This window comes from Oncorhynchus keta, chromosome 2 (assembly GCF_023373465.1).
Source record: "Oncorhynchus keta strain PuntledgeMale-10-30-2019 chromosome 2, Oket_V2, whole genome shotgun sequence".
Lineage (NCBI taxonomy): Eukaryota > Metazoa > Chordata > Actinopteri > Salmoniformes > Salmonidae > Oncorhynchus > Oncorhynchus keta.
This window is the reverse complement of record NC_068422.1, coordinates 54930886-54953086: the sequence shown is the minus strand read 5'-3', so window position 1 is coordinate 54953086 and position 22201 is coordinate 54930886. Positions and strand designations below refer to the sequence as shown.

The window sequence follows — 22201 nt, the reverse complement described above, 5'->3', positions numbered from 1 at the left end:
TTAAATCGTGTTGAGCTGTTGCCGATAGGTGCACTTGATTCAACAGTCTTGCACACCGGGTAGCAAAGTGTTCCCATGAGACAAACTCCACCTTCCCGGCGGAACTGCAAATCTGTGACTAAATCGAGTGCACTTAATGCGCTGCACAATCAGATAGCTCAAATCACCGTGGCTACAGCCAAGTTCCATGACCCTGGCCACAGCCAAGTTTAATAGAATACTAGCCTATGTAAGATGTAATTACTTTTAAAACCATGACCACAGAGAGACTCAACGAATACAGCAAAGAGCTGCTGTTTTTATGAGCGAGTTCATGTTTAAGTTCATATTCAGCACGGTCACTATTTTTATTGAACACTATTACAAAACCCGCTTCTCCATAGTTCCTCTCGGGTTGCAGCAGCAATGAATGAGTAGCCAAGTATTGATAGCCATGCATTTTATTATTGTTATCGATTTTAATATTCAGGAATGTTTAACTTTCTCCGGTCATAGGAACTACATGAATTTGTGCATGAGGCAGATGTGGTGCGACTTGAGTTTTGCCATTAGGTGAAAGACGGTGTCCCCTCTCTCTGGTCAGTCTCACTGGAGGAAAGGAAGGAGAGAGCAGGGACCGTGAGAGGAGGTTGGGGAGAAAAAAAAAAAAAAAAAAAAAAAAAAAAAAAAATAAAAATCGCTTTGAACTCGGAATTCCAAGTTGGAAACTCGGGCATCTTTCCAGAGCTCCGACTTTTCGACCTGAAGATCACTGACGTCGTGATTTGATCTCGTTGACCAGATGCAGGTACCATCAGTCCAGTTAAATATAAAAGCTAATCATTTTTAATTCATGCTCCACAGTGCCTCAAGTGCTAAACCAACTGATCTATTTTGTTATCAAAGCACGAGTTTTGAAATATAATATGGTCTGATTAGAAATATTTGCAGGCCAGTCATATAGCCAATATGTGATAATGTACTTGTCCTACTGCCCAAACCTCATTCTTACAAAACTGTTTGTGTGAGGTTAATGTAAACAAAAACTACTGAGCAGTAATCTCAGCTTGCTTTTTGACTGTGAAAGTGATCTCGAAAAGGTTGGTTACCACTGCTCTAAACTGTTTATTTGGGCTATCAGGTTGATTTTGGAGGTCTACATACTGGGAAATTCATGTGCATTGAGATACCGATCTGTTGTTAACATGCCTGTATGTGTTCCCTGTTTGTAAATGTAAATTCGGACAGTGTAGTGTGTGAAGTTGGAGGTCTTGAATTTGAGTGATTGACAGTCCTTAATGCTTCAAGTTTAGACTTTCTACATTTGGGTTGGATAAATTATCAAATGTTTAAATTATGGTTTGGAAAGGAGCAAAAGGAGGAGAGCACAAAGTGAGGGGATGGTGCACTGCTCAAATTGATTGAGTCTAGGGAGTGTTTTCCTTCCTTCAAACCTCATCTTTTAGTGACCTCTGAGAGGGAGGTTAGAGAACCCACTAGATAGCTTGAGCTAACCATGATGTACTTGATAGTAGGGGTTTAGTTTTACCATGTTATCACAATCCTAAAGTGCATCAATACATATGGCGACACAGTACAATTAATTACGTGCAAGGCTCATAGTCTGTCTTGCTTTGACAGCCGAGAATGAAGGAAACTAGCATCCCATTGGCATAAAACAGAACGGATGGAAGGTTCTTTCCTCAGTCTCATTGGCATTAAGGGTGGTGTGAAATTATTTTCTTCCCTGTTCAAGTCAATATGTTTTCTAAGTGTCGTGGGAACATCAGAATGATCATTGATCCAGAGGGACTGTTGGAAATTGACTTGAATGTTTTAGTATGTTTATAATTATATAAAAGTAGAGAAGCAGTAGTAACTAACGTGTTATGGGTTAGATGGAATGATTAATGATTAATGTGCAAATGTATTTGTGGCCGGAAGCAAGGTGTATGTGTTTGAGACAGAATGTTTGCATAAGGGTGTAAGCTGCAGAGTCTGGCAGGATGGACATCAGTGTATTCTGTGGAGTCTCAAAAACCAAAGGTTTAACCTTACAGGGAATTGGGAAAGCAGAATTTCATATGACGGCCGGATATTTGTGTGGCTAATAAATTAAGGAAGTGGGTAAGAGTTTCTGGGAAACGATACCACTTCTCTATGTATATTGTTACAGGGGATAGCTCATAGTAGAGGAAGGACAGCTAACTGTGTACAATATAGAGACTACTATGAAGTCAAACTGAATGTCACACATACCCAGATCATGGTGAGTGGCAGAGATAGTGTTGTCATTTCAGACACTATTGTCAACTTTCAATGAGGGGTTCGTCAAAGAAGGTACAAAGCTTAAAAGAAAATACACAGATCCCTGTATACAGGAGGCCACATCACCGAAGGGGAAGTTTGCTGTAATAATAGCATCACATCTCTTGCAGAGTGTGATTAAGAAACATGTGACTCAGAGTTTTGTAAGGTTGGCCAGTCTTCCAACGCTACTAATATCTCCCCCATTCATAACAGCCAGCTAACACTTGACATATCTCCCAGAAGATTGGGACTGAGTGACGGTAAACGGAAAGTGTCAGAAGGTGGCTGCTTATCAACCGTTGGGACCCGAAGGTTACACTGTAATGAGGGTGTTCACACAGGGTTGGGGTGAACAGGACGTGGCTTGGGTGGTTGATGTCCTTGATGATCTATTTGGCCTTCCTGTGACATAGGATGCTGTAGGTGTCCTGGAGGTCACGCAGTTTGCCCCCGGTGATGCGCTGGACAGACCGCACCACCCTTTGGAGAAACCAGTGGTTGAGGGTGGTGCAGTTGCCGTACCAGGCGGTGATACAGCCCATCAGGATGCTCTCAATTGTGCATCTGTAAAAGTTTGAGGTAGGGAGAACCTGAAAGATTCAGTCCTAGATCTAGCAGTTTACCACAAAGGCAATAGAAGAGCAGGAGACAGATTCAATGCAATAGATATTCTCACAGCAGTCGCTGTAGGGACAGTGGCTGAAGGAGCAGTAGTAGTGCTGAAAGATGCAGCATGGAACTGGACTATAGCGCAAATGAGGAGTATTTTGAAGTACACAGTGTTAGTAGCAGCAGGGGTTACCCTTGGTAGCATTGTTGGGATATCATCTTCTGAGGGCAATGATGTTGAAACGTATAATACCAGTCAAAAGTTTGGACACACCTACCTCATTATTTTGTCTATTTTCTACATCGTAGAATATTAGTGAAGACATCAAAACTATGAAATAACACATATGTAGTAACCAACAAAATAAATGTTATATTTGAGATTCTTCAAAGTAGCCACCCTTTGCCTTGATGACACTCTTGGCATTCTCCCAACTAGCTTCATGAGGTAGTCATCTGGAATAAATTTCAATTAACAGTTGCCTTGTTAAAAGTTCATTTGTGGAATTTCTTTCCTTCTTAATGTGTTTGAGCCAATCAGTTGTGACAAGGTAGGGGTGGTATACAGAAAATGCCCCTATTTGGTAAAATACCAAGTCCATATTATGGTAAGAACAGATCATATTAGCAAAGAGAAACGACAGTCCATCATTATTAAGACATGAAGGTCAGTCAATCCCAGAAAATGTCAAGAACTGAAAGATTTTTCAAGTCCAGTAGCAAAAACCATCAAGCGCTATGATGATACTGGCTGTCATAAGGACCTCCACAGGAAAGGAAGACCCAGAGTTACCTCTGCTGCAGAGGATATATTCATTAGTTACCAGCCTCAGAAATTGCAGCCCAAATAAATGCTTCAGAGATCAAGTAACAGACATCCACTGTTCAGAGGAGACTGTGAATCAGGCCTTCAGGGTCGAATTTCTGCAACAACAAAAAAACACTACAAAAGGACACCAATAAGATGAGACTTGCTTGGGCCAAGAAAGGATGATCTTCACATGTGGTTCCCACCTTGAAGCATGGAGGAGGAGGTGTGTTGGTGTGGGGGTGCTTTGCTGTTGACACTGTTACTGATTTATTTAAAATTCAAGGCACACTTAACAGCATGGCTACCATAGCATTCTGCAGCAATACGCCAATCGGGTGGCCAATGAGGAAGGAGGAGTTTGGGAGCGAAGTGAAAATGACATGGCATGGGAACACCTCTTGGAACCTGTTGCCGGACAGGGCAAAGACTTGGTGAAAGTGATCTTTTTAGGGGCCTTCATTTTTGTGGAACCCAGCAGAAAATTATTCCAAAGCCAGAGTCAGGCGAAGAGATAATGGGAATCATCAAACTTTGGTTTGTCTTTGCATATATAATTATGCATAGCTTAGCACATTATTAATACTTGTTATGTTGTATGTTTCTTTTTGCTTTTAAGGTCTTGTGCTATCACTCTCTTAGAAACCAGGAGGAAAGTTAAAACTTCAGCTGAAATGTCATTATCAGTTGTCCGAAGAAAAGGGGAAATAAGAGTGTACATAGTGTAAATATAGATCAGAGGCCATAAGTCTCAGTGGTGTAAATATATTAACTGAATGTTAACGTCTTATTTTTTTGTTCATCCTTTTGTTTATTTACAAATAATTTCAAAGTTTATGATGTTGAACAGTATGGGAATTACTATTGAAATAGGAGGAACTGTTGGGTTGTAATTTGAAATACATGCTCCACCAGAAGTTAATGGTTATATGTAGGAGGAATGTATATGGTGAGGTTGGATAAGAGCCAGGTGAATGTTAATAAGTAAGGGAAAAGGCAATCACATGGTTGCGGTCACTGATGAGGGTGGATAAGTGAGGAATGGGGGCCGAGGTCAGTTCAGGTAACATGAAGGGAGAAGGAACAGTTCATTCCTCACATCACTTAACTTCTTGACAAGCAACAAAGATGTAGTGTTTAGAGAAAAGGAAGAGACTGTAACAGGGGGTAAAAATACTGGTGCTTTGTCTTTTCAGCTGTTTGACACATTGGGTGAATAAACTTGGTTTGAGCTTTTCTTAGTTGTCCGTTAGTTTTAACTCTGATAATGCACAGTTAGGTTCTAATTAAACAGAGTAGTAATAAACCTGGGGCAGCAGATAGTCTAGCGGTTAGAACAGTGGGCCAGTAACTGAAACATCCCGAGCCGACAAGGTGAAAAATCTGTTGACGTGCACCTTGAGCAAGGCACTTAACCTTAATTGCGGCATTGATATTGGCAGACCCTGGACGTGACCCCACTCTCTGAGGGTGTCTCAGTTGGAGTGGGATATGCATTTTTAAAAATATATAAAATAAAACAAATGCATATAACAATCAATAAATATAAGGAAATATTTAAGCATTCACCTAATTATTATTCACTAAGAATTAAATGGGGAGGGACTTGTCCAATAAACACTCCTTTTTGTTGACAAAAAAGTATTCCATTGCAAAATGTTTTGCTACGGTGTGCACTAATGAATATACCCAAGGTAAAGTGCTCTTACTACCTGCATGTTGTTTCTTCTTCCTGCCCACGGCGGCGCCAATGATATCCAGCAGCTTCTGGTCAGAAGCTCCAGAGCGCAGAACGTCTCTCAGGGACACCTCCGTATTCCCAAACAGACACACCTAGGGACGGGAAAGAGGTGGAGTCACTAACACACACACACACACACACACTGGGGACAGAACAAAGGACGAGTAACTAACACACACAACTGATGCAAGTACATCAGGGATCATCTAGATTCAGCCGCGGGCCAATAACATAATACAAAAATCTATTTTTAAGACTGCAAATTGACCCTAAGAAGCCTTCAAAAGTTTGGGGTCACAGAACAGTGCAAACTGGCTCTAACCAGAATAGAAAGAGTGGGAGACCCCAGTGCACTACCAGTTTGTGAAACAAAGTCCTTAACTGGCAGCTTCATGAAATAGTACCCACAAAACACCAGTCTCAAAGTCAAGAGTGACGAGGCGACTCCGGGATGCTGGTCTTCTAGGCAGAGTTCCGCTGTCCAGTGTCTGTTCTTTTTAAAAATTTTGCCTATCTTAAGATTTTTCTTTACAACTCTGCCTAGAAGCTGCCAGTTGAGGACTTGTGAGGCATCGGTTTCTCAAACTGGACACTATGATGTACTTGTCCACCGGAGCCTCTCGCTCTTTCTATTCTGGTTAGAGCCAGTTTGCACTTTTCTGTGAAGGGAGTAGTACACAGCGTTGTACGAGATCTTCAGTTTCTTGGCAATTTCTCACATGGAATAGCCTTAATTTCTCAGAACAAGAATAGACTGACGTGTTTCAGAAGAAAGTGTTTTGGTCACTTTGAGTCTGTAATCGAACCCACAAATGCTGATGCTCCAGATACTAAACTAGTCTAAAGAAGGCCAGTTTTATTGCTTCTTTAATCAGAACAACAATTTTCAGCTGTGCTAACATAACTTCAAGGGTTTTTTAATGATCAATTAGCCTTTTAAAATGATAAACTTGGATTAGCAAACAACGTGCCATTGGAACACAGGAGTGATGGTTGCTGATAATGGGCCTCTGTATGCCTATGGAGATATTCCATCAAGATTTTTTTTTTTTTTTTTTTTTTAAACCTTTATTTGGCAAGTCACATTCTTATTTTCAATGACGGCCTGGGAACAGTGGGTTAACTGCCTGTTCAGGGGCAGAACGACAGATTTGTACCTTGTCAGCTCGGGGGTTTGAACTCGCAACCTTCCGGTTACTAGTCCAACGCTCTAACCACTAGGCTACGCTGCCGTTTCCAGCGACAATCGTAATTTACAACATTAACAATGTCTGCATTGTATTTCTGATCAATTTGCTGTTATTTTAATGGTCATAAAATGTGCTTTTCTTTCAAAAACTAGGACATTTCTAAGTGACCTCAAACCTTTGAATGGTAGTGCATACAAAAAAAACAATTTGCTCAGAAAACTTGGGGTGACAAATAAAACCACACAGGCAAAATTCGGCCCAAGACTTGGGGAACCCTGATGTACGTAATCACACACGGGCGACTGTGTCTGTCTGCGTGTGTGTGCGATTATGTACGTACACAAACATCCACACACCCCCACAGTCACCCCTTCACTGTCTACATGCGCACAAGGGCTGTTCACCTTGAGGTTGCCGTCTGCCGTGATGCGTAGTCGGTTGCAGGAGCCACAGAATTGATCCGACATGGAGGTGATGAAGCCCACCTGGCCCTGAAAGCCTGGCACCTTAAATGTCTAAGGAGCAGAGAACAGATCGTAAGAACATGGTTAAAAGGTAATCTTAGTCCCAGCCTGCTTTCTGTCGAACTGTCTGGTTTTACAGCGCAAGTTGGTAGTGTGGTAACGCCCTCATCTACGTAACCCCATACATTCGATCCTCGTATGATCCTTAAGCATTCCTCATCGCTTTACTCTGTCTCCCTGCGCATCTGCGCCTATCCTTCGGATAATAAATAAAAATATGTAAGGACTATGAATTTCTGTTCTTTAAGTTTTTATATAGCACATCTGTTCAGGAAAGGATATGTGATTGTTATACTAAGGTCATTTGGAACAGACACTGACCACGTTTACATGCACACCAATATCCCGTTATTATTCGGGATACTCGAGTATTCTGTTTTTAAGTTGACAAACATCATATCCCGTTTACAATAACCCAAATAAGCTTCTATCCAGGTTATAAACCCAGATAAGACGCCTGCGATATGCTTATCTTAGACGGGATACCCATTTACTGTTGTTTTTTGCGGTCTGCGCAGGCTTAGTTTAGCATAGTATCATGGGTGTTGTGTGATTGTTTTATTCTAAGTTGTTAAACAAATTACTTAAAGTAGGATGTCTGCGCACATTCAATCCACCATAATAATTGCATCATTTATTTTACCGAGACTCTATACCGGACTGTATCGGCTTAGGCTCCTTTGACCCCTAATTTAGATATGTTTATGGTCATAATTTCCGACATTTGGTAGACCATTTGCTCATCAACTTGTCTATAGTTAGATGCAGCTTCTGCCCTAAAAGACTGAATAAAGCAGTGCTCATCAGACTAATGTCTTAAATCAATAGAATGAATGTACATTTGTCAGTTCCAATTCAGCTACTCTCTCAGAGTGAGGACATTTAGGGATCAAAGAGAAAACGCAATGACTGCAAAACAGTGCAAAGATTGTCCCTGTGCAAAATGCCATAAATTTGACCTGATGAAACATGTTTCTGATAAGACTGCTTGCATGCAAGTGCAGCACAGCATGTTACACGCGATCCCCTAACCACGCATTCACATTTAAGAGATAACATGCTACTTCCGGTCGCCAACAGAGATGGCCGCCTCGCTTCACGTTCCTAGGAAACTATGCAGTATTTTTTTTTTTACGTGTTATTTCTTACATTGGTACCCCAGGTCATCTTAGGTTTCATTAAATACAGTCGGGAAGGACTACTGAATATAAGAGCAACATCAACTCAACATCAGTACGACCAGGAATATGACTTTCCCAAAGCGGATCCTGTGTTCTGCCTTCCACCCAGGACAACGGAATGGATCCCAGCCTGCGACCCAAAATAACGACGTCGTAAAAGAGGGAAACGAAGCGGTCTTCTGGTCAGGCTCCGGAGACGGGCACATCGAGCACCACTCGCCAATGTCCAGTCTCTTGAAAACAAGGTTGATGAAATCCGAGCAAGGGTAGCTTCCAGAGGGACATCAGACTAACGTCCTTTGCTTCACGGAAACATGGCTCACTCGATATACGCTAACGGAATCGGTGCAGACAGCTGGTTTATTCACGCATCGCGCCGACAGAAACAAACATCTTTCTGGTAAGAAGAGGGGCGGAGGAGTATGCATTATGATGAACGAGACCTGGTGTGATCACAACAACATACAGGAACTCAAGTCCTTCTGTTCACCTGATTTAGAATTCCTCACAATCAAATATCGACCGCATTATCTACCAAGGGAATTCTCTTTGATTATAATCACAGCCGTATATATCCCCCCCCCAAGCAGACACAGATGGCCCTGAACAAACTTTATTTGATTCTTTGCAAACTGGAAACCACATATCCTGAGGCTGCATTCATTGAAGCTGGGGATTTTAACAAGGCTAATCTGAAAACAAGACTCCCTAAATTGTATCAGATATCGATTGCGCAACCAGGGCTGGCAAAACCTTGGATCATTGCAATTCTAACTTCTGCGACGCATATAAGGCCCTCCCCCGCCCTCCTTTCGGAAAAGCTGACCACGACTCCATTTTGTTGCTCCCTGCCTACAGACAGAAACTAAAACAAGAAGCTCCCGCACTCAGGTCTGTTCTACGCTGGTCCAACCAATCTGATTGCACGCTTCAAGACTGCTTCGGTCACGTGGACTGGGATATGTTCCGCATTGCTTCCAACAACAACATTGACTGACCAATACGCTGATTCGGTGAGCGAGTTCATTAGAAAGTGCATTGACGATGTCGTTCCCATAGCAACGATTAAAACATTGCCAAACCAGAAACCGTGGATTGATGGCAGCATTCGCGTGAAACTGAAAGCGCGACCCACTGCTTTTAACCAGGGAAAGGTGACCGGAACCATGACCGAATACAAACAGTGTAGCTATTCCCTCCGCAAGGCAATCAAACAAGCTAAGCGTCAGTATAGAGACAAAGTAGAGTCACAATTCAACGGCTCAGACACAAGAGGTATGTGGCAGGGTCTACAGTCAATCACGGATAACAAAAAGAAAACCAGCCCCGTCTCGGACCAGGATGTCTTGTTCCCAGGCAGACTAAATAACTTTTTTGCCCGCTTTGAGGACAATACAGTGCCACTGACACGGCCCGCAACCAAAACCTGAGGACTCTGTCACTACAGCCGACGTGAGTAAAACATTTAAACGTGTTAACCGTCGCAAGGCTGCAGGCCCAGACGGCATCCCCAGCCGCGCCCTCAGAGCATGCGCAGACCAGCTGGCTGGTGTGTTTACGGACATATTCAATCAATCCTTATCCCAGTCTGCTGTTCCCACATGCTTCAAGAGGGCCACCATTGTCCCTGTTCCCAAGAAAGCTAAGGTAACTGAGATAAACGACTACCGCCCCGCCCCGTAGCACCCACTTCCGTCATCATGAGGTGCTTTGAGAGACTAGTCAAGGACCATATCACCTCCAGCCTACCTGACACCCTAGACCCACTCCAATTTGCTTACCGCCCAAATAGGTCCACAGACGATGCAATCTCAACCACACCGCACACTGCCCTAACCCATCTGGACAAGAGGAATACCTATGTGAGAATGCTGTTCATCGACTACAGCTCGGCATTTAACACCATAGTACCCTCCAAACTCGTCATCAAGCTCGAGATGCTGGGTCTTGCCCCCGCCCTGTGCAACTGGGTACTGGACTACCTGACGGGCCGCCCCCAGGTGGTGAGGGTAGTTAACAACATCTCCACCCCGCTGATCCTCAACACTGGGGCCCCACAAGGGTACGTTCTGAGCCCTCTCCTGTACTCCCTGTTCACCCACGACTATGTGGCCATGCACGCCTCCAACTCAATAATCAAGTTTGCGGACGACACCACAGTGGTAGGCTTGATTACCAACAGCGATGAGACTGCCTACAGAGAGGAGGTGAGGGCCCTCAGGGTGAGGTGTCAGGAAAATAACCTCACACTCAACGTCAACAAAACAAAGGAGATGATTGTGGACTTCAGGAAACTGCAGAGGGAGCACCCCCTATCCACATCGATGGGACAGTAGTGGAGAGGGTAGTAAGTTAAGTTCCTCAACGTACATATCACGGACAAACTGAATTGGTCCACCCACACAGACAGCGTCGTGAAGAAGGCGCAGCAGAGCCTCTTTAACCTCAGGAGGCTGAAGAAATTAGTCTCGTCTCCAAAAGCACTCACAAACTTCTACAGATGCACAATCGAGAGCATCGTGTCAGGCTGGTACAGCAACTGCTCCGCCCACAACCGTAAGGCTCTCCAGAGGGTAGTGAGGTCTGCACAACGCATCACTGGGGGCAAATTACCTGCCCTCCAGATCACCTACACCATCCGATGTCACAGGAAAGCCATAAAGATCAAGGACAACAACCACCCAAGCCACTGCCTGTTCACCCCGCTATCATCCAGAAGCCGAAGTCAGTACAGGTGTATTAAAGCAGGGAACGAGAGACTGAAAAACAGCTTCTATCTCAAGGAAAGCAATACAAGCGTTTGTGTAAGTTTATCAATCGCTCAACAAAACAATAAGTACACTTAGCATCAGGTATTTATGTTCCATATGTTATGTTCCATAAAGATATTTTTATATCCAAATACCTCTGTTAGTTTGGTGCGTTATGCCCAGGAATTCATCGGAAAGAGCGGTCACAACAACGCAGACAAAAATTTCAAATTATATCCATAATGTCCACAGAAACATGTCAGATGTTTTTTTATAATCAATCCTCAGGGTGTTTTTCAAATATCTATTCGATAATATATCAACCGGGACAGTTAGATTTTCACTAGGACTGGGAGTAACAATGGCCACCTTTCTCTTTTGCGCACAATTCACTCTGAGAGCCCCCACCTATCCACTAACACCATGTGGTCGTTCACACTCATTCTTCAAAATAAAAGCCTGAAACTATGTCTGAAGACTTGACACCTTGAGGAAGCGATACGAAAAGTAATCTGGTTGATATCCCTTTATATGGAGCAATGGGAGGCTATGGAACATGGAGTTTTCAAAATAGAAGCCACTTCCTGGTTTGATGTTTCTCAGGGTTTTGCCTGCAATATCAGTTCTGTTATACTCACAGACAATATTTTGACAGTTTTGGAAACTTTAGAGTGTTTTCTACCCTAAGCTGTCAATTATATGCATATTCTAGCATCTGGTCCTGAGGAATAGGCTGTTTACTTTGGGAACGTTATTTTTCCAAACATAAAAATACGGCCCCCTAGCTTCAAGAGGTTAAACAGCTACCATTAACATTGAGTGGCTGCTGCCAACACACTGACTCAACTCCAGCCACTTTAATAATGGGAATTGATGTAAAAATATATCACTAGCCACTTAATATAATGTTTACATACCCTACATTACTCATCTCATATGTATATGTGTATACTGTACTCTATCATCTACTGCATCTTTTTGTAATACATGCATCACTAGCCACTTTAAACTATGCCACTTTGTTTACATACCCTACATTACTCATCTCATATGTATATACTGTACTCGACACCATCTACTGCATCTTGCCTATGCCATTCTGTACCATCACTCATTCATATATCTTTATGTACATATTCTTTATCCCTTTACACTTGTGTGTATAAGGTAGGAGTTTTGGAATTGTTAGGTTAGATTACTCGTTGGTTATTAATGCATTGTCGGGAACTAGAAGCACAAGCTAGAAGCTAGAAGCTACACTCGCATTAACATCTGCTAACCATGTGTATGTGACAAATACATTTGATTTGATTTCTCCACTGATCTTTCCGAGACAAAATTATAATTTTACAGCAAATTTTTATTAAATTCATATTTTAGTTCATTAATATTCAAGTTAATATTCTATTAATCTACATCTCAGTCGATGTCTAGATTTTTAGCTTTTATTCCATTTAACCCAGATTAACCTAAATTAGGAATATTCTGTTTATTCATGAGTAGATGGATACTTGTGAGCGGGATATCAAAGGTGCGTGTAAACAGCTCTTCCCAAATAAGACCTTAACCCGGGATATGAACTACACTGCTCAAAAAAATAAAGGGAACACTTATAAACAACACAATGTAACTCCAAGTCAATCACACTTCTGTGAAATCAAACTGTCCACTTAGGAAGCAACACTGATTGACAATACATTTCACATGCTGTTGTGCAAATGGAATAGACAACAGGTGGAAATTATAGGCACTTAGCAAGACACCCCCAATAAAGGAGTGGTTCTGCAGGTGGTGACCACAGACCACTTCTCAGTTCCTATGCTTCCTGGCTGATGTTTTGGTCACTTTTGAATGCTGGCGGTGCTTTCACTCTAGTGGTAGCATGAGATGGAGTCTACAACCCACACAAGTGGCTCAGGTAGTGCAGCTCATCCAGCATGGCACATCAATGCGAGCTGTGGCAAGAAGGTTTGCTGTGTCTGTCAGCGTAGTGTCCAGAGCATGGAGGCGCTACCAGGAGACAGGCCAGTACATCAGGAGACATGGAGGAGGCCGTAGGAGGGCAACAACCCAGCAGCAGGACCGCTCCCTCTGCCTTTGTGCAAGGATGAGCAGGAGGAGCACTGCAAAATGACCTCCAGCAGGCCACAAATGTGCATGTGTCTGCTCAAACGGTCAGAAACAGACTCCATGAGGGTGGTATGAGGGCCCGACGTCCACAGGTGGGGGTTGTGCTTACAGCCCAACACCGTGCAGGACATTTGGCATTTGCCAGAGAACACCAAGATTGGCAAATTCGCCACTGGCGCCCTGTGCTCTTCACAGATGAAAGCAGGTTCACACTGAGCACATGTGACAGACGTGACAGTCTGGAGACGCCGTGGAGAACGTTCTGCTGCCTGCAACATCCTCCAGCATGACCGGTTTGGCGGTGGGTCGGTTATGGTGTGGGGCGGCATTTCTTTGGGGGGCCGCACAGCCCTCCATGTGATCGCCAGTGGTAGCCTGACTGCCATTAGGTACCGAGATGAGATCCTCAGACCCCTTGTGAGACCATATGCTGGTGTGGTTGGCCCTGGGTTCCTCCTAATGCAAGACAATGCTAGACCTCATGTGGCTGGAGTGTGTCAGCAGTTCCTGCAAGAGGAAGGCATTGATGCTATGGACTGGCCCGCCCGTTCCCCAGACCTGAATCCAATTGAGCACATCTGGGACATCATGTCTCGCTCCATCCACCAACGCCACATTGCAACACAGACTGTCAGGAGTTGGCGGATGCTTTAGTCCAGGTCTGGGAGGAGATCACTCAGGAGACTATCCGCCACCTCATCAGGAGCATGCCCAGGCGTTGTAGGGAGGTCATACAGGCACGTGGAGGCCTCACACACTACTGAGCCTCATTTTGACTTGTTTTAAGGACATTACATCAAAGTTGGATCAGCCTATAGTGTGGTTTTCCACTTTAATTTTGAGTGTGACTCCAAATCCAGACCTCCATGGGTTGATAAATTTGATTTCCATTAATCATTTGTGTGATGTTGTTGTCAGCACATTCAACTATGTAAAGAAAAAAGTATTTAGTAAAGAATATTTCATTCATTCAGATCTAGGATGTGTTATTTTAGTGTTCCCTTTATTGTTTTGAGCAGTGTATTATCCGGGAATACTGTTCGCATGTACATGAGATCATTAGCCTGAGTGCCAGTCTGTTTGGCTTGACAGTGAGCAATGAAGTGTACAAACAGATCTGGGACCAAGATAATTACAAAAGGGACCAGCTTTGCTTTCAGGCATCACTGTATCTTGACATTTTCATTAGTATCTGATTTAGCTTGCACAACCATGTGACTCACCGTCAACTAAACAATTAATAAATGCAACCAGCACACACTGTGGGAAGTACTGCATATCTGATGTAGCAGAAATAGATAACGTGTCATCATAATTTGTTCCTGGGCGGACCCGGCACATTGAATATTTAATTTAGCCAAGTCGCAGGTGCGAGATGAGGCAGATTAATAATTTTGAGATTATCTTTTGGAATTTGAATGGGCTAGGGGGGAGAGAGAGGAACCTTGGCTGTGTCCGTCTTTCCGAGTGGAAGCTGTTCCAAACTGGGCCACTGCTGTCTAATGCGGTCCAGCATCTCCTGGTAGCTCACCATCTTCTTGAAGTTCCATTTGTTACCTGCAGGAGGCAGCAGAGGTCAACAGAATGGAGTGGATGACAGACCATGATTGAAATATTATTTATTTTCTCTCAAAATACTTTGTGAGCTTGATTGTGCTTCCCGGCACACCAGGGGGGCTTGGTTTTTCACATTTTGGACAGTTCTATTGGTTCAATGAGGCCGAGCAAGCTAAATCAAGCATACCTAAAGAAAACCAAATCTATTTGCACCCAAGTCTAGTTGAGGATAAACTTGTATAGTACGTGTCATGAGACTCTCACTCTTCATTAAAAACTGTTGGTTACCATGCGTTTCTGAAAAGTGATGATATATCTATTGAAGACCAAATTCAAGCCTCTTAGGCTCTGTTTGGATGACAGTTCATTTTCTTGCCTTCCTTGAAGTAATCGCTGATTAGCGACACAGTGAAATGCTTGCATTTACAATCAAATCATAATTTTACATTAAAAAATGAAGGACTATTTTTTTTACGTATCTAAAAGGGGTGAGTGAGGGTTTAAATGCTAACCTCTGTCACCCTGTCTAATCTATTTTTAAAACAAGAGCGAGGAGGTTAGCTAACAGAAACTGGTGCTATCGCTTTATCTTCAGTATTTCTAGAAACTGCCAATTATAAACACATTAGTTACCCTATTCGTAAGGAACATTACTCATAATAGTTTGATTTGAAAGTGTGAGACTGCATTGAACCCATACAAACATAAGCCTATGTAAAACGAGGTCTACAATTTGAATATAAGGTAGATGGCTAAGGGTGTTATTATTTAAAAATTACAGCAATTTAAAATCCATCATGATGGAAATATTAGTAAAGTATTAGTCTATTTAAGGGAATTGAAAATACTGAGACGATGACTGTTCTCCGTCTACAAGAAAACTAACTTGGACTATGCAGTAAAATGGCAACATTGGCAGTGTGCATTTTTTGTATTTTGACACTTTAAAATCAGACAGTAATCAAAGAGGGAGACGGGCAAGTGGTAGAAACAGCGGGGAGGGTGGATACAGGGATTGAAACTCCGGTCTCCAGTCACGTCAGAGAAGGACTCTGACGTGACAGGGAATGTTACCACTCAACCACAGCTCTGCAGTGGTGGCAATGGTCTTTAAGAAAGGTCTACTCACCGTCAAAAGGCATGTACTCAATGAAGCGTACTTCCAGAGGCTTCTTCTCTGTCAGGGCCACAAAGTCCAAAAGCTCATCCTCGTTGAGGCCCCGCATGACAACACAGTTGACCTGTAGAGAGCAGTGTGCAGCAGTGAGCAACATTAACAATTTAGCAGACACTTATCCAGAGTGAGAGTTAGTGCATTCAACGTAAGATAGATAGGTGACAACTGTAAAGGACATCACGCTGCTAGCGTAGCGAGTACAGCTTCCTCCCGATTCAGTCCATACCTGGCGCGAACTCGGGACCTGTGTCTTGCTAACACACGTTACCGCCCTCCTGAAGCGTCTTACTAGTCGGCGCCATGTGAAAAGCTAGCTAGTGGGGACACTTCAGGCTGAGGAGTAAGTTTCATGCATCCCCATGTGCTACACAACCACATATCACAGTAATAGTAAGTACAACAAAGTAGTTATCAGCAAAGTCAGTGCTAGTAGCTACAAACCTTACACCAGAGAGCTGCCAAAACTGCACGAATCTGTGTGTTTTGACTGACTGCAGTACCAACACAAACCATGCATTAAAACACTACGGAGGGAAAGCTTTCCATAGGGAAAGAGTATCAACATTCTCAAACCAACCATCTGATGCATTCAAACATGTAAGAAAAAAAACATGCACACACACTGAACCTAACATCGTGACAAGTACGGCTTCCAACCTTTGGAAGAACCAGCAAATGAACAAAGTTGATTAGGATCTTTTACCTTGACAGGGTTATAGCCCATCTCAAGGGCTTTGTCAATACCTTCCATGACCTTGTGGAACCCTAGGAAAGAGAGGAAGGCAACAATGACAAAAGAGCAGTAGCCATAGGCTACTAGGCTTATGTAATACATTTTATTCTAAACACCTTCCAAATGGCCAAGGACACAATAATTAGACGACACATTGTGTCACCCATTGTGCCTTGTAAGTCCCTTAAAGCTGAAATGGGTTCATCCCCCCCACGTTCTCCCTTTCCAACGCCAGAATGTGAAGTCACACGAGGAATCGTCCCAGACAAAGCTTAACCATCCAGTCTCAAGGCGTGAGACCAACTGCAATTTCAAATCAAGTTGTTATTAGTCACATGCGCCGAACAGAACAGGACCTTAGTGAAATGCTTACTTATGAGCCCCTAACCAACAACGCAGTTAAAAAAATATATGGATAAGAATAAGAGATAAAAGTAACAAGTAATTAAAGAGCAGCAGTAAAATAAAAAAAATAGCGAGACTTAAATACAGTGGTGGTACCGATACAGAGTCAATGTGCGGGAGCACAGGTTAGTTGAGGTAGTATGTAGGTAGAGTTTTTAAAGTGACTATGCTTAGATGATAACAGAGAGTAGCAGTAGTGTAAAGAGGGGGGCAATACAAATAGTCTGGGTAGCCATTTGACTAGATGTTCAGGAGTCTTATGGCTTGGGGGTAGAAGCTGTTTAGAAGCCTCTTGGACTTAGACTTGGCACTCCTGTACCGCTTGCCATGCAGTAGTAGAGAGAACATTCTATGACTAGGATGGCTGGAGTCTGACATATTTTAGGGCCCTCCTCTGACACCGCCTGTTAAAAAAGTCCTGGTTGGCAGGAAGCTTGACCCCAGTGATGTACTGGGCCGTTCGCATTACCCTCTGTAGTGCCTTGCGGACGGAGGCCGAGCAGGGATGCTCTCGATGGTGCAGCTGTAAAACCTTTTGAGGATCTGAGGACCCATACCAAATATTTTCAGTCTCCTGAGGGGGAATAGGTTTTGTCGAGCCCTCTTCACAACTGTCTTGGTGTGTTTGGACCATGTTAGTTCGTTGGTGATATGGACACCAAGGAACTTGAAGCTCTCAACCTGCTCCACAGCAGCCCTGTCGATGACAACGGGTGTGCACTCGGTTCTCTTTTTGCTGTAGTCCACAATCATCTCCTTTGTCTTGATCACGTTGAGAGGTTGTTGTCCTGGCACTACACGGCCAGCGCTCTGACCGTCTCCCTATAGGCTGTCTCATTGTTGTCTGTGATCAGGCCTACCACTGTTGTGTCATCGGTAAACTTAATGGTGTTGAAGTTGTGCAGTCATGAGTGAACAGGGAGTACAGGAGGGGACTGAGCATGCACCCATGAGTGGAGCCTGTGTTGTGGATCAGCGTGGCGGCTGTGTTGTTACCTATCCTTACCACATAGATTAGTGATGAGCTTTGAGGGCACTATGGTGTTGAACGCTGAGCTGTAGTCTATGAATAGCATTCTCACATAGGAGTTCCTTATATCCAAGTGGGACAGGGCAGTGTGGAGTGCATTAGAGATTGCATCATCTGTGGATCTGTTGGGGCGGTATGCAAATTGGAGTGGGTCTAGGGTTTCTGGGATAATGGTGTTGATGTGAGCCATGACCAGCCTTTCAAAGCACTTCAAGGCTACAGACGTGAGCGCTACAGGTCGTAGTCATTTAAGCAGGTTATGTTTGTGTTCTTGGGCACAGGCACTGTGCTTAAAACATGTTGGTATTACAGACTTGGACAGGGAGAGGTTGAAAATGTCAGTGAAGACACTTGCCAGTTGGTCAGCGCATGCTCGCAGTGCAAGTCCTGGTAATCCGTCTGGCCCTGCAGCCTTGTGAATGTTGACGTGGTTAAAGGTCTTACTCACATCGGCTGCGGAGAGCGTGATCGCCCAGTCTTCCGGAACAGCTGGTGCTCTCATGCATGTTTCAGGGTTATTTTCCTCAGAGAGCATAGAAGTAGTTTAGCTCGTTTGGTAGGCTTGTGTCATTTCAGTTGAAACGTACACTACCAAGGCCAGCGCTACCGGAGATATCAATGTCTCTTCCTGTGTTTTGATTCAGACAATCCCACAGAGGAAAGGTGAAGGGTAGGTTGTTTCCATTCCATTGATTCTAATTGGAAGGGCAATCGCTTCTACCTGATAGCGCCATGTTACAGTTTAATGGGTGTTCAACAGGCTGATTCAAGTGAAATGGCTAATTTGGCCCACACCTTGATTTTAGCTAAGTTGTTTTCAAATGGTATTTTGAAAAGGCACTGACTATAGGAGGTAGGGCTTTTACACTTTTGAAACAGGAAGCTAATCAATATCAATGGAAATTATTTGCAAATCAAGTTGCTGCTGTACACTGATGGGGGCATTACCATATTTGAGTGTCATGTAGGAAAATCTTACAGGTCAATACAATTCTGTCAAGAACATTTCCATTATATGGTTTAAAAATGTATCAGGTTGAAAAAATGAAAGTGCTGTGATCATGAGTAATTTGAACATGTTAAATCATTCATGTATCACATTATGTACCGCAGGGTCAGACAAATGTTTTATGCATGTTAGCTTTTAGTTTAGTTTCCTCATTACATGAGGTGAATAGGGCTCAACCGTTGAGTTTTCAAAATGTGCACGGAAAATGTCAGGCTTTTTTGTTGTGCACTTCCCTTTTTTATCTTATCAATAAACCCTAAATTGTCCATGGTGAATGTGTTGTGTCCCTCACTTCATACTTTACTAATATACTGTAAGTATGTGTAGCCCTAACAGAAATTCCAGAAAACTTAAATGAAAGCCAGCACACAACAGTAAAGTAACTTCATCCCTACTTGATGAGTTTTTTATACGGTTGTCAATACAACATACATTTACCTCATTTGGAGACAGAGATATACAGGAAGAACAGCTTTCCCACATCTTCTATATCCCTCTGGACAACGAAACTAGTCAGCCCAACAGTGAAAGACCAGTGTACCTGTAAGAGGTTTGGCTCTGACTTTCATTTTCCTGTGTGCTGCTGCTCTCATTCCTCAGCCGGTCTACTCCATCTGTCCCTGACTCGCAGGAACCTGCCTCCCTGAGCTCTGCCCCTCCGTCAATCCTAACATTGGCTCCAGTCGCTGAAATAGGTGCTGAGCATACATTGGCTCCTTCCACAACAATGTTCGTTTTGGCACAAAATGGCTACCAGGCAACATACTATAGGTTATGGGGAAGGTGGGTTACCTTTCCGCCGGACGATGAACTCAAACTTAGCCGGCACCAGGGTGTCCAGGCTGATGTTGAGCAGGTCCAGACCAGCCTCCTTCAGTTTAGGCAGCAGCCTCACCAGGTTCATACCGTTGGTGGTCACAGCAATGGTCTTCAGGCCCTCCAACTTCCTCAGCTCCGCTGGACAGACAGATGGACAAACAGACAGATGATAAACTGAAGCTGTGATACAGCACAGTGACAAATGGCATACAATTCCTGGTTGAATTGAACACTGTTGACTACAAAGTAAGTGGGTGTGACTGGCTAAGCATGCATATCACAAGATGGGGTTTGGGGATCATTTGCAAGATCAACCACAAAGCCCCACTTCACACACCCACGGAGACTTCAGACACTCTAGTGTAAAGTTTATTGGATCAGCTTCCCTTCCCCCAATTCTAACCATAAACTGACCTCAGATTAGCATCTAGGAGCATCCTGCCTTCCTGTTAAGGCAAGGGCTGATTTCAAGGTTTTACTGCTAACCTAGAAAGCCTCACATGGGCTTGCTCTTACCTAACTTTCTGATTTGGTCCTGCCGTACAAACATGCACGTACACTGGCTTACTGGTGCTCTTTCATGCCGTCCCTAGGAGGGGTGCGTCACTTGAGTGGGTTGAGTCACTGACGTGATCTTCCTGTCTGGGTTGGCGCCCCCCCTTGGGTTGTGTCGTGGCAGAGATATTTGTGGGCTATTCTCGGCCTCGTCTCAGGATGGTAAGTTGGTGGTTGAGGATATCCCTCTAGTGGTGTGGGGGCTGTGCTTTGAGAAAGTGGGTGGGGTTATATCCTTCCTGTTTGGCCCTGTCCGGGGGTATCATCGGATGGGGCCACAATGTCTCCTGACCCTCCCTTTCTCAGAGCCTCCAGTATTTATGCTGCAGTAGTTTGTGCCGGGGGGCTAGGGTCAGTTTGTTATATCTGGAGTACTTCTCCTGTCTTATCCGGTGTCCTGTGTGAATTTAAGTATGCTCTCTCTAATTCTCTCTTTCTCTCAGAGGACCTGAGCCCTAGGACCATGCCTCAGGACTACCTGGCATGATGACTCCTTGCTGTCCCCAGTCCACCTGGCCGTGCTGCTGCTCCAGTTTCAACTGTTCTGCCTGCGGCTATGGAATCCTGACCTGTTCACCGGACGTGCTACCTGTCCTAGACCTGCTGTTTTCAACTCTCTAGAAACAGCAGGAGCGGTAGAGATACTCTTAATGATCGGCTATGAAAAGCCAACTGACATTTACTCCTGAGATGCTGACTTGCTGCACCCTCGACAACTACTGTGATTATTATTATTTGACATGCTGGTAATTTATGAACATTTGAACATCTTGGCCACGTTCTGTTATAATCTCCACCCGGCACAACCAGAAGAGGACTGGCCACCCCTCATAGCCTGTTTTCTTCCTAGGTTCTGGCCTTTCTAGGGAGTTTTTCCTAGCCACCGTGCTTCTACACCTGCATTGCTTGCTGTTTGGGGTTTTAGGCTGGGTTTCTGTATAGCACTTTGAGATATCAGCTGATGTACGAAGGGCTATATAAATACATTTGATTTGATTTAGGAGCAACGTCCCTCAACACTACCTTAGACACCCTGGGATGACCTTTTACCTCAAAAGAAAAGTGCCAGTAGACATGTCTGCTGATGTCACGGTGCCAATCGGAAAAGGTCACGCATTTGATCAGCACATGACCACTGGTGAGCTGTGTCCACATGGACTCCATCCCTACCAGAACATCCAGTTTAGACACGCTCAATTTGCCTTTTCGCCATGATGTGGTTTGGCTTCTGTTGTGCAATTTCCCCTTTAGGCCTTTCCCTTGATGACATCACATCTTGTAGATGCACTGTCCTAACCCCACAAACCTCATGGAAAATAAATGGATTCCAATGCCTACCGTTATGACATCTACTGAAAAGCACCTCTAACAACTTGAACTCAAAATGACCAACCATTATTGTGTAAATCCTGTATCAATGAATGTGTATCTTGGATGATGATTCTTCCCAATGTGAGCACTTCAATAGAGTTATGATTGGTCGGTAACAGCAATGGTAGGCCATCATATCACAAGATACAACACACAGTCATGGCATAGTATATCCATTCCCCTTACATGATTCATTAAGTTTAAAGCACGCGGAGAGCGAGACAGTCATGAGCCTTGCCTCTCAAACACTTACAAGCCTCTCTCGCCAGCAAGGGGAGTTAACTTATGAATCATATATAACTGAAGATTATACAAAATCTTAG

General features: G+C 43.7%; 1 protein-coding gene across 3 annotated transcripts in view; it reads right to left on the bottom strand.

Moving 5' to 3' along the window:
- LOC118402704 (molybdenum cofactor biosynthesis protein 1-like) overlaps nt 1–22201 on the bottom strand; it is a 48607-nt gene that overhangs the window by 8203 nt on the left and 18203 nt on the right. For 2 of the 3 annotated variants that reach the window (XM_035800890.2, XM_035800906.2), the window contains exons 4-9: nt 19926–20090; nt 16660–16721; nt 15909–16020; nt 14667–14779; nt 7042–7152; nt 5419–5539 (exon numbers count right to left, since the gene is read on the bottom strand). In XM_035800890.2, coding sequence (XP_035656783.1) covers nt 5419–5539; nt 7042–7152; nt 14667–14779; nt 15909–16020; nt 16660–16721; nt 19926–20090 — 684 coding nt within the window. Of the gene's footprint in view, nt 1–234; nt 589–5418; nt 5540–7041; nt 7153–14666; nt 14780–15908; nt 16021–16659; nt 16722–19925; nt 20091–22201 lie in introns of those variants that run through there. The other variant, XM_035800899.2, reaches the window with a different exon arrangement.